Source organism: Ictalurus punctatus, chromosome 22 (genome assembly GCF_001660625.3).
Source record: "Ictalurus punctatus breed USDA103 chromosome 22, Coco_2.0, whole genome shotgun sequence".
Classification (NCBI taxonomy): Eukaryota; Metazoa; Chordata; class Actinopteri; order Siluriformes; family Ictaluridae; genus Ictalurus; species Ictalurus punctatus.
In genome coordinates this window covers 16,714,253-16,728,063 of record NC_030437.2, presented here as the reverse complement: position 1 = coordinate 16,728,063, position 13,811 = coordinate 16,714,253, and the positions used below count along the sequence as shown (strand labels likewise).

Here is a 13,811-nt window from a genome sequence, read left to right as displayed (position 1 = left end):
CAGGAACTATTTAAGTAATAATAAACGCATAGATCCAGTTCCCTCCAGAATGATTGGAACTTTTCATTAAAAAAAAAAAGTTTTAAAAATCATTTAAAAAGAATTTCATAATTCAAATTTTCCACTCAAACAATAGGAGAAATTGTTTATCATAATTGTTTATTTCACAAAATAATTAACGACATTATAACAGTTGTTTTATTTATTTATTTATTTATTTCAATAATCATATTTTCTCTCCAAAATATGCATGACAAATTATCGACACCAATACTGAATAGTAATTGCAAACAAACTGTTTATGCTGGGGTTGGCAACTCTAGCTAACCAAGATCCCATTGCTCATACACAAACAAACAATACGGCACACAGTCATTTCCCACAAGTCACTGTGATGTGATATTTTCAAGCCCTTGCATTTGAAAATATCACATATAAGAGGTACTTGGTGGTATGCTGTTATAGGAAAATGATCAACAGCAGGGTGTTTATTATTTCCCATTAACAGCACTTCACGAAGTGTTATTCCTCTTATACCGTCGCAATTTGTGTATGATTGCACTTTTTTAAAACATTAAAGAACCCCATACTTTTTTATCCATTTATACTTAGTGTTATCGCTTACAGTCCCCTCCGAATCTACTGGAACAGCATGGCCAATTCATTTGTTTTTGCTGTACGTTTGGGTTTGAGGTCAAAAGATGACTATTTGAAAAGAGTTTAGATTTTCGGCTTTTATGTCCTGGTATTTATATATAGGACTTTAGCAGGGGGAGAAAAGTGGAAGGTTTTAGACTGGCCAAGTCAATCACCAGACCTTAACCTGACTGAGCAGCATTTCACCTCCAGGAGAGGAAACGGAACAGAGACCCTGCCCCTGAAACAAACATCTGAAAGAGGCCGTGGTAAAAGCCTGGAAAAGCATCACAAAAGAAGAAACCAACAGTTTGGTGATGTCAGTGAGTCGCAGGTTTGATGCAGTTATTGCAAGCGAGGGATATGCAACCAAATATTAAATGTTATTTACTTTCATTTACGTCAAGCCTTATCTGTTCCTATACTTTTGCTCGCCTACAAATTGGGTGGTCTGATACAAAAGGTTCTATGTCCTGTGTTGTTTAACACGTCTAGATGAAAATACCAGGAAATAAAACGGAAATCCTAAACTCTCGTCTCATATCCATGTTTTGATCTCAAACCCAAATGTCTTTGGTGTACAGCACAAACAAAACCGAATCGGCCTTGCCGTTCCAATAATTTAGGAGGGGAAGCTTTAACCAGTCCTTCCCTCATCAGCATCTCATTCTTTCCCAGTCTTGAAGTTAATAAGACCAAAAAAAAAAAAACCCCACAGCTTGTCGTGTCATTGAAGACGCAGAGATCGCAAACTCCTCCATCTTGAAGACTCCCATGGAAGAAAACCTAGTGACTGTTACAAAGCACTGACACTGGAGACTCCTTTACATGATAAACCAACTTTAACTTCATGTCAGTGATAATACACGTTTGTTCAATAAACAAACAACTTTTATTAGTACTTTTAGATCATGTGGAGCAGCCATCATACAAGTCTCAGCAAGTGTAAGTTGCTACTATAGAAATAATAACATATTAGTACGAGAGCATTAATATAAACCTGTGATTTGCCTTGGAGCCGGAACTACTTTCAGAGCTGAGATTCTAGAAAACTAATTAACACCTAATCGAAATCAAGAATTTACCAAAGCAGCAATGAAAGACATGGCACTACAACTCATGACATATAAATGTTATTTTATTATTAAGTAGATGCAAAGTATTCTGGAATATGCAATAAAGAAAATGCGTTAAAATGGCAAACGCTTCAAGGTTCATGTGTTGCACAATTTGCAGGTTCACAGCAGTGACTAGAGTTCTTTTTTTTTTTTTCTTTTTCTTTTAGCAGCAGCGGAAGAAACAAAAACGGAAAACAAAGAAATAGTCCCTCGAGCTTTTTTTCTGTCATGATAGTTGACTAGACACAGTGCTGAATAAGAGGAACAGGACACAGTGGAGTCATGCATTTGCTTCAGATTCTCCAAAAGCAAAAGGAAAAATTAGAGACTAGACATCAGAACTATACCCCCCCCCAATCTTATTTCTAAACGAGCAACATTTGAACAAACCAAAACCCCAATACAGGACCCATAATCAAAATACATTCTTAAAAAAATTCCCATACAGGTCGAATATATTGATGTAGCCTCAAAACATGTATATATAATTAGCGTATATGCACTTTTTATATCATAGAATGGATGGAAACAATCGGTCGCAAAACAGCAATGACAAACAGAGATGCCCGTAACGAAACAAAACGAGTTCATTCAAGAGAACTTGACATTTTGGGTAAAATTACACTTCAAGGATTTATGAAGATACAAAGTAAAGCACGGCCAAAGAAATATACGGCAAAAAATATCACTATACTTGAAAAGCATTTGATTATTTATGTATTTATTATAATTTTTTTTACCATTTATAAGTATGTAACTGAATGCAAGAAAAAATTATATATCAATAAAAATAAAAATAAAAAACATCCAATATCTTCTTACTATGAGTAATCATGAAGATCAGGGCTGAAGCTAAAATATTCTTGATGCAATTGGGCAGAAGGCTCCTATTTTTTTCTTTTTTGAGAATATATAAAAACATGAAAATGAGATAAAACATAAACATCTAAAATATATCAGTAAAGGAGAAAATGTCTTCTTTTTTTTCCCATTTAGAGAAATGATAAACATGTCATTTATTAACCAAGCCATTATAGCGCCTGCGTGATGGTCTGGTTGTGTGACATTAACTGAATTTCCCTCTGGGAAACTCTGGTGTCTATATATCTTTCGAAAAATAATCTCCAGAACGCCATTATGTCGTAGGAGTGTAGGGAAGAGCCTTCGATATGTCTCAGAGCCCTTGGAGGAAAGATCTCGTTATGTAATTAGTGTTGATTCCTCAATGGATTCCAAAAAAAATAATAATAAAATAAAATAAATTACAATTATGAACGTATTGCCTTCACACACTTTTTTAAAGACGATCGCAATTCAGTTATACACTTTCATTCTAGATCAAATCTTTTGTAGCTCTCAAATTGATATTAGCACTGACCTGTCATGTCATATATTTTCAACATGTTAGTTAGTCAAGTAAATTAAATGTTCATAGGGATAAATTAGGCTTGCATAGGGTCTTGGTGACGTCTGACTTAAAATTACGTAAGCATTTACGAAGGCTTATTCCAACATCTAGAGTCACAAAAAGACTGCTTTTGTCCATTTGTTTTCAAATTGACATAACGCCTAAGTCAAGTGACCTAACACTTCCTGATCTGATTTAAGTTACAATGACAGATGACTTTGTAGCTCACATTAATTCTGGTACAGTTCCCTCTGAAACCATTGGAAAGGCCAGGCCAATTCATCTGTTTGGGCTATGCACCAAAGACCTTTGGGTTTGAGATCAAAAGATGGATATGAGATGAGAGTTTAGGATTTCAGCTTTTATTTCCTGGTGTTTACATGTAGATGTGTTAAACAACATAAAACATAGAACCTTTTGTTTTTGCAGTTGTTTTTGTTTCAGGGGGTGTCTCCCTTCAGTCTTCTCTTCAGGAGGTGGAATGCTGCTCAATTGGATTAAGGTCTGGTGATGGACTTGTCCAGACTAAAACCTTCCACTTTTCCCCACGATGAAGTCATTTGTTGAGTTAGCAGCGTGTTTTGGATCGTCGTCTTGCCGCATGATGAAGTTCCCGCCGATTCATTCGGATGCATTTCTCTGTAAACTGGCAGACAAAATGTTCCTGTAAACTTCTGAATTCATTCTGCTGCTACCATCAGGAGTTCCATCATCAATAAAGATTAGTGAGAATGTTCCAGAAGCAGCCATGCAAGCCCAAGCCATAACGCTACCTCCACCATGTTTCACAAATGAGCTTGTATGTTTTGGATCATGAGCAGAGCCTTTCTTTCGCCACACACTTTGGCCGTTCCATCAGTTTGGTAGAAGTTCATCTTGGTTCCAGAACTTTTGTGGCTCGTATTTCTTTTTGCGAATTCCAATCTGGCTTTCTGATTCTTAATATTTCTGCTATCAAAGTCTTCTTTGAACGGTGGATTGTGAGACCTTCACCCCTGCCCTCTGGAGGTTGTTGGTGATGTCACTGACTGTTGTTTTTGGATTTATCTTCACAGCTCTCACAATGTTTCTGTCGTCAGCTGTTGTTATTTTCCTTAACTCACCCATTCACTGTCTGTTACTCCGTGCACCAGTGGTTTCTTTCTTTTATAGGACATTCCAAATTGTTATACGGTCTACGCCCAATGTTTGTGCAATGGCACTGATAGATTTTCCATCTTTTCTCAGCTTGAAATTTGGCTTGCTTTTCTCCCATAGACAGCTCTCTGCTCTTCATGTTGGCTCATCCTTTTTAACAACATATGCAGTCTTCACAGGAGAAATTGGAGGCTAAAACCAAGAGTAGATGTTCAGAGCTATTTACTGTTTAAAAAAAACAATCTAACCGGACACACCTGGGTAACAAGAAACACCTGTCAGTCACATGTTCCAAAAAAAAACAACATTCTTGCTCACCTACAAATTGGGTGGTTTGATACGTGCTGTGTTCTATGTCGTTTAACACGTCTACATATAAATACCAGGAAATATAAACTGAAATTCTAAACTATCTTCTCTTATACATCTTTTGATCTCAAACCCAAATGTCTTCAGTCTACAGCAACAACAAATGAATTGACCTTGCCGAGCCAATAGTTTCGGAGGGGACTCTATATTGGAGTCATATAATGATGATGATGATGATGATGATGATGATGGCATCAAAAACAAATTCATACTGATGTAGTGACAGACACTGTGTAGTATAACTAAAAGCAAATCTTAAAAGCAGAGATATGAAGAACTTTTTTACATAATGGACAGAGACGATATACATAACTCGGTTATTACATCGTAATGATTGATGCTCTGCTACATGATTGTGTTATAAAGCAGGTTATCATGCCTGAACACTGACCTACAACCTACAGTCAGCTGACATTACCTTCTATGTATGGAATAAAACATGACAAGGTGTGCTGTTCCCCCTTCCTATCACACCTCTCCATCGCTCATTATTTTTCCTCTAACAGTACATCCCGAAGTGTTTTATTCCTCTTACACCACAGCAGGAAAGCACTGAGACTGACACTGGAGAGCTCCTTCCATACATGTTAAATAAACGAGTCCTAACAGAAAACTTTACCATATCAACAATGAAATGTTTTCTTTGTTAAATAAGGGCACTTTTTTTTTTTTTAACACTTATTAGTAAGCTTAGATTATGTGGAGCCGTACAGGTCCATGTAAATGAGCTGTTACTATAGAAAGAACATATTAGAGCGAAACCTTTTAGAGACGCTGTAATAGAAAATGAAATCAACACCTTCCGACCAATTAGAGTCAAGAATTCAACAGTGCTTTGTAGAAAATAATAGTAAATATCCTGAAAAAAAATGCCTGGTACAACCTTAATTTTGTAAAAATCCATTACTCGACAAAAGCAGCCTTGAGGTCAAATAATGGCTGTTGGAATGCTTTATAAATGCATATGCAATGTTATGTTAATCGTCATAAAAAGTTTTATGTACGAGTTGTGTATGGACACTGTGCTTAAGTAAAGTATTACTTACTTTTCTTTCGGTTCTTTGTTTTGTTTTGTTTTTTAAAAAGAACGACCGAGACAAATCCGAGAAAACACATGGACAACGTGCAAATGTATCACAAAAGCGTTTGACACAACCAATGCCATTCTGAGATGGGAATCTCAGCCTGGCAGAAAACGCTCGATTTTTCTTCCTCCATTCCTTCACCTTTCTTTCACGGACGACTGACTCGAACCAGACATAATATGCTGACTAAAAAAAGAGCAGATTTTTTTTTCTTTTCTTTTACAAAATGGTTCTGTTGCAGTCCAGTTTGGTTGAATGCACTCATTTGTGATGACGATCTAGCATCGGTGCTGAAGCTGCCACTATTTCAATCGGAAATCACAGAGCATGCATTTAAATCAGCATTGATAAAACACTCTATCAGTGGTGGCATTTGTAGTTCCTGATCCATACACGATATGATGCGCACAGTGACTAAACTCAAAGCTAAACCATTTATCACAACACATAATACTTATGTTTATACATGATAATATATCAGGACTTGACATCGTGGGGTCTCGGTCATGCATCCACGATAGGCAGATTGAATTCAGGCGCCCGATGTGCACGGCTTATTTATAAAGAAGAAGGGGGGGGGGGGGGGGGGGGGGGGCGACATGTACATAACGATACATGAGATAAAAAGTGCATTCCGGAAAAATTCCCAGCAAAGAAAAGAAAGAAGAAAAGTAATTAATATTATAAATGTTGATTCCGACCACACAAATGCAGTAAAAACTACCAAAGAGTCAAAACATAAGAACCTGAAAAAAAAGACAAAGTTGGCACAGTTTTCTTAAGTAGCAGTTGTTTTTGTTTTCTGTCCTTTTTTTTTTTTTTTTTTTTCGGGGTGGGAGGGTCCTTTTTCATTGTTGCTCCTGAACTCCGGAAATCCGATAACAAAACGGGGCTTTATGAACAAAACACCCTGCAATAAACAAAAGACAAAAGGAAAGAGGACAATTAAAACAAGGTTCATCCGCCAATGCGAGGACTTTGAAGTGACTCGTCTCACAGGAAGCACGGTGCTACGCGCTAATTGCTGCGTTCGGCGCGCAAGCTCTCACAAAGAGTGCCGGGTGAACAAGCTCTTATCTGCGCCGGCACAAGCGAGACAGCTGCCGTAAAGGAGCCACTCGCTCAGCACTAATCCCGTTACAGCACTGTTCTACTCGACAGCACTGTTCTCCATCACTGTTTCTATAGTTACGGCTAACATGAGGCTTCGGAGGTAGCTGTGCTTATGTCAAGAGCGCAGAGCACTCCTACTGGAAACACATTCCCCTCCTTCCTCCAGGTTTCTAACGCAGGGGCAAGATATATACTCTGCGGATACCAGTAGGAATCCATGGAAAATGCTAGTTGTGGACAAATCCTAGCAGCTGGTAAAGTGGCACTATGCACAAGCTAGTTATTGAAAAAGCTAGCTAATTTGTCATTTAGTTTAGAAAGATAATGAATTCTTTTGTCAGGAATATAATCGGTTCCCTTCAATATGTTGAAGTACTAAGAAAATCTCACAACATGTAAAACTACACTTTAATTACACGTAGCTGCAACTATAACTTCTCTAACTTCCACGTGCAATATTTCAGCCATATCCTATTGTTACGTTGTGGTGTAACACGCTAGCATATATAGTCCGTTACAATAGAACCTTGTGGACGGTAAACGTAGACCTGTCAGCATCATGTGAAATAGAACAAATGAGATATTGAACCAGACTAAAGAAAGAGAAACACTCACTCATCTGAGTCTTTCTTGCTCTCTTCGATGTACGCGATGGACTCTGACCTCAGCCGGTTCGTCACCTCGTAAGTACGCAGAGTAACGCCAAAAATGTCTTCGTGGTAACGATTTTCATCCTGCATAAGATATGAAGACACAAGCCTGTGTCACAAATTCTGCTTCTCTTATTAAACTAGGTTCACGGGTTGTGAAATTACACAATAACATTGTCATTTACAAAAGATTATAAGCAGCTAAAGATTCAATATGATATGATTTACAGCTGTTTTGAAGCACTGTGATATAATGTGATATTTTTGTGCAAACAGTTTGATTTTAAATCAGAAAAATATGTGAAGCAGTTTAACAATTGAGAGCAAATAGGCCACGCCTCCTTCAGTTAGATTGAAAGGCAAAAGGCCACACCTCCTTCAATGCAAATATCGGGTAGAGAGGCCACATCATCCTTGGGACTGAAAGGCATAAATGCCACACCTCCTTCAGTGGGACTGGCCAACACAGAGGCCACACCTCCTTCAGTGGGACTGGCCAACACAGAGGCCACACCTCCTTTAGTGAGACTGACCAGCACAGATGCCACACCTCCTTCAGTGAGACTGACCAGCACAGATGCCACACCTCCTTCAGTGAGACTAACCATCACAGAGGCCACACCTCCTTCAGTGAGACTAACCATCACAGAGGCCACACCTCCTTCAGTGGGATTGACAAACACAGAGGCCACACCTCCTTCAGTGAGACTGACCATCACAGAGGCCACACCTCCTTCAGTGAGACTGACCAGCACAGATGCCACACCTCCTTCAGTGGGACTGACCAACACAGAGGCCACACCTCCTTCAGTGAGACTGACCAGCACAGATGCCACACCTCCTTCAGTGAGACTGACCAACACAGAGGCCACACCTCCTTCAGTGAGACTGACCAGCACAGATGCCACACCTCCTTCAGTGGGACTGACCAACACAGAGGCCACACCTCCTTCAGTGAGACTGACCAACACAGAAGCCACACCTCCTTCAGTGGGACTGACAAACACAGAGGCCATACCTCCTTCAGTGGGATTGACAAACACAGAGGCCACACCTCCTTCAGCAGGACTGACCTACACAGAGGCCACACCTCCTTCAGTGAGACTGACAAACCCATAGGCCACACCTCCTTCAGTGGGACTGACCAACACAGAGGCCACACCTCCTTCAGCGGGACTGACCAACACAGAGGTCACACCTCCTTCAGTGGACTGCCAAACACAGAGGCCACACCTCCTTCAGTGGACTGCCAAACACAGAGGCCACACCTCCTTCAGTGGACTGCCAAACACAGAGGCCACACCTCCTTCAGTGGACTGCCAAACACAGAGGCCACACCTCCTTCAGTGGACTGCCAAACACAGAGGCCACACCTCCTTCAATGGACTGCCAAACACAGAGGCCACACCTCCTTCAGTGGACTGCCAAACACAGAGGCCACACCTCCTTCAGTGGACTGCCAAACACAGAGGCCACACCTCCTTCAGTGGACTGCCAAACACAGAGGCCACATAATCCACACAATTAATTTAAAAGTAAAAAGTGCTACGTTATTTTCTGCAAATGCTGTGAGCAGCCATGTTGATTTGATGTCACATGCTGAACTCCAAGTTGAGAAGACTGTGTGTGTGACTGAGTTAACAAGTAGTGGGGCATTTTTTCTAGTCAGACGTCTGAAATTACGAGTTACAACCTTTAGTCAAATGCAGCATACCAGGCATAGAAGCCACACCTCCATCACAGCTATGTTGCAAGGACTGAGACCGAGCAGTGTATCTTTACACACAAACAGTAAACTACTTTAATCAAATATCAAGAAGAGGTAGTCGCCCGGTTACCACTAAGCACCGACACGACTCTTATTTTTCCTGCATTCATATGGATGTAATTATTACATTTGGCTCCATGCACTGCTAATACATTTAACACAATTACTCAGAAAGATCAATTAAACTAGCAATCTGAAGCAGATCTGACCCTCAGTTTGCTGATGTAGAACCCAGCATCCTCCAGAGGCATGTTGCCGTGTAGTTTGATGATCTGCTGGATGGTCTTCAGCACGTCTCCAGCCATGGTCACGTCCCCACACACGTAAATGTGTCCCCCCTCCTCTTTCAAATATCGATACACCGTCTCAGATAACTGCTCGCGAAGGACGTCCTGAACATATTTCTGAGGAAGAAAAAGAGGATGTGAAGATAGAAAAGGAGAAAGATGGTAATGAAAACCTTGAAAGTGTCAGTGTTGGTGATAAGACCATATATATTACACTGAAGAGAAGACCTTTTGCATCAGCACTGTTCCCATTCAACAATTTTATACTGTGAATGAGACACCTGTATCTTTCATTCGGTCACATTTCATGGTGTTGTTTTCTTCGAAGCGCTCATATTTTTCAGACTATATCAAACTTGCCCGTGTTATACAAGGACACTCGTATTGGACACGTGTTCCGATATGAAAACAGCTACCTGTATAGGCAGCATTTGAGAAAGACGTCTCATTTAGAACCTGTACGAGGTTGATTATTCTGGCCACATATGAGAATGGTATTGGGTCTCCATCTTAGCGTAGCAAATCCCATAATCCTTTTAAGTGCACAAGGGGCTCGACAAATATGGCATGGCATTCCAAACTGTCACTCCAGCTGAGGAGTATGTTTACAAAAGTAAATGAATTGAAAATGGTCTCCTAGCTTGTTAGCTTAGCTTAGTTTGGAGATAGCCAAAAGCTGTTCTGAGGTTAAAACAAGCCAGCTAACATTGATTTGTGATGAACAAATCAATTGCACATTGTGTGAAACGGCAATACTGTACAGATTGGTTGTACAGGGGAGTGTATGGGGACAAGACCAGAACAACACTCAATCCAAACCAGAATGAGCACAAAAGCAACTAGGAAAGTTTGAGGACACAAGTGATCAAGTAGTGTTACACAACTACATATTAATTTTTAAACATATTTTTAGCAAATTCAGAACTTTTTCCTGGTACATTCTGGTTTGTTGCGTGTTGGAAGGTGCCTGTGTGAACATATGCTCATCCATGATGATGGCTGTAGGTGTTCCTAAATCATCAGAACTAAAATAAATAAGTGAGTAGTGCTTTTGAAACATCCATCCATCCATCCATCTTCTATACCGCTTGTATAGGTCATGGGGAACCTGGAGCCTATCCCAGGAAGCATTGGGCACAAGGCGGGGTACACCCTGGACAGGGTGCCAGTCCATCGCAGGGCACAATCACATACACGTTCACACACCAATTCATACACTACGGACACTGTGGACACGCCAATCAGCCTACCATGCATGTCTTTGGACTGGTGGAGGAAACCAGAGCACCCGGAGGAAACCCCCGCAGCACGGGGAGAACACGCAAACCCCGCAAACACAGGGTCACGGTGAGAATCGAATCCCCGACCCTGGCGGTGTGATGCGAACATGCTAACCACTAAGTCACCGTGCGCCCCGCTTTTGAAACAAATGGTACAATTTCAGTATAATAGCAGTTACAGTATACCAACACCCCAACTACAGTCACGGGTGTTCTTTAATCTGAAACCTACCAAGGATTCCTTTCAGTTAAAATGCCCCCAAAAAGACAGGGACCTTTGAACCATACAGTTACCGAGCCAGCTGTCTCTATAAAGGAGCACAGCTACTCTAATCCAGTTTAATCATCTTGAAATGAACAGCATTACTGCACATTTCACTAAATTTCACAGGCCTTTGAAAATTCTTCTCAGTATTTCTTTATGTTTTTACCTTTGGTCTTCCAGGCTCTCGTGAGTACGCAGTGTAGAGTTCTTGAAACACTTCCTTGTTCTTGGCCTGGATGGTCTCCTCCTTGTAGATGTGGTCCATTTGCGACTGTCGACAACCGAACACCAGGAGCATTGGGCAAGACTTGATGCCTGTTTGATGAGATCCATAAAGCACTTATTCTTAGTCGCATCATGACTGTGTACTTTCTAGAAACTGTGTCATGGATGCTCAAGGGAATTTCAGCTTTAAAACTTGCCTTTATTTTCAAGGTCGTAAAGTCTCTGTTGCCAGAAGCTTCTGAAGGGGGCGATGCCTGTTCCTGGTCCAATAAGGATGCATGGGACTTTGCTGTCCTTTGGCATGCGGAAGGTTGGGGCTCTGGAAATGAACGTAAACTTCTCATCGTCAAACAAATAACAAATCTGATTTATTAAGCTGTGATGACTAATTTCATCTCCAACACTTAAAGGCTGTCTATTTATGCACTGTTCACAAAATTCAGATTGTTTGGCTACGTTACGGGTGCAGTTCTAAAAATCTTTACACTTTTTTTTTTTTTTTTTTAACCAAGCAGTGTTTACGAAATGGCTAATATTTCCAGTCCTGAAATTAGCTCCACCCACAATGGGTGGCAAATTAAAAAGCATTTGTGGTTTCAATAGACCAGGTGGGTCAATTGGAGAGAACTGCTCGTTCAACAGAAAACAATCCAAAGTGGACATATCACCGATATGGAAAAGATCGTTACCCTCTGACGAAGCACGGCACCATTTCGTCCGCCTCCAAGCTGTTGAGCCAGGACGAGCACACTCCGTGGTGTATGGGACCGGCTCCGTCTGCACAGAATTAAACATACACTTGTTTGACTGAACACCTCTCCAGCACAGATCTGATGCCTAGTGATTAAGCCAGCTGGGGTCTCACGGAGCACATCTCAGATGGATTGGGATGGCTATAATTTAACCGGCAATTACGCTATTATGTACATCATTTGATGTTTACAATGCATTTAGTGAGAAGGGCGAGGAGAACGAGTGGAGGAGTGCGAGAGGTCACCTCATAAGTGCGAGAGATGATTACCATCTTTATTTTGATCAAATCAGTCGTAACAAATCAACTAAATGATCCAGTTTCTATCAAAAGAGCTGCTGAAAGTGAGAAGGCTCTTAGCGTATTGCACTTCATGTAAAATTGCCAGTAATTGCTAAGTTCCAAGAACAGCAGTCTGGAGTCAGTGACAGGTTCAATGGGCGTATAAGAGTTTAGAAGTGCCATTTTTTGTTACATTGATCTATGTATTCTAAATTGACTTAATTATAGCTTTATAGGTTGACAGGGATATTTCTCACTTAACTGGATAGTACGTATCGCCAAAAAATGAACCATCCTATTTATTAGTTCACTCCTTCGTAGTGAATACCTAGTTGTTTTGTTTTGTGTTTTTGTGTGTGTGAGATTCTGTTTTTTGTTTTGTTTTGTTTTACCATTTTGGATAAGCCCTCTCTAAATCCGATGGACTTCTGTAAGAGTTTGCGAGGTTCAAACCGTCTTACCCCGAGTGCGGTAGGAGACCACAGCCACGGTGAGATGGATCTCGCCTGGGTGGAGGTCTGGTGAAGAACTGATGGAGTAGTAGCGCGGCTGGAGCAGGGGTAGCTGGGTAAGGAGAAGTGTACAGGGCACCTGCAGAGATGGAAACTCCTCTAAAACCTCCACCATGGTGGGGTTATTGTACCACTTCCACTCTTCATACTCCTGTAGACCCTGCATACACACGAACACGACAGTGTGATAGAACACCATGAACATCATTGTATTTATTTGTTTGTGTGTTTGCTATTTATGTATTTTTTAGAGAAATATTCTCATTTAAACGCTAGCACATTGAATAACATTCTAAACTCTGGATGACACTTAGGACAATTTTTGTATTTAATTTTAATTTAATATTTGTATTAAACACCTTCATACTAATACTTGGTAGAACCTTGATTTGCGGCAACGCCAGCTTTAAGTCTGCTTTGCGATGTTTGAGAGTGATTTTCACCCATTCTTCCTGGCAGATTTGCTCCGGTTGGTTGGATGCAGTTTGTTGAGTGCAATTTTCAAACTGTGCCACAGATTCGCAATGGGATTCAGATTTGAACTGTGACACCTTTATGTTTTCACTGACTCCTTCTCCAAACCTTTAGTTGTTTTTTTTATCAGTATTTTTAATCTGTATATTGCTTCATCAATTCTCCCTTCAATTTTGATAAAAAAACACAAGTTCTCAGGATGAAAAGTGTCCCCAGAGCATGATGGTGCCACAACCATATTTCACTTTAGGGATGGTGTTATTTAAGGTACTTTATGGCTTGCTTTTAATTTGCGGCACACATAGCACTTTCCCAAATACTGTATCTCAATCTGGGTCTCATCAAACCAAAACCACACATCTTCACTAGTCACTCTCATGGCCTAGAGAAGTATGGTTCTTCTTGAGCAGTGATTTATTTTCTATCCACGCCTCCCATTCAGTCCTCAATT

General features: G+C 40.5%; 1 protein-coding gene across 1 annotated transcript in view; it reads right to left on the bottom strand.

Annotated features, from left to right (window-relative positions):
* Window positions 1–1,753: 1,753 nt before the first annotated feature.
* nos1 (nitric oxide synthase 1 (neuronal)) overlaps window positions 1,754–13,811 on the bottom strand; it is a 60,678-nt gene continuing 48,620 nt past the window's right edge. The window contains exons 23-29 of the mRNA XM_017451264.3: window positions 12,836–13,046; window positions 12,031–12,118; window positions 11,539–11,660; window positions 11,283–11,431; window positions 9,494–9,688; window positions 7,482–7,600; window positions 1,754–6,663 (exon numbers count right to left, since the gene is read on the bottom strand). Of these exons, the coding sequence (XP_017306753.1) occupies window positions 6,648–6,663; window positions 7,482–7,600; window positions 9,494–9,688; window positions 11,283–11,431; window positions 11,539–11,660; window positions 12,031–12,118; window positions 12,836–13,046 (900 nt within the window). The 3' untranslated portion in view covers window positions 1,754–6,647. The remainder of the gene's footprint in view (window positions 6,664–7,481; window positions 7,601–9,493; window positions 9,689–11,282; window positions 11,432–11,538; window positions 11,661–12,030; window positions 12,119–12,835; window positions 13,047–13,811) is intronic.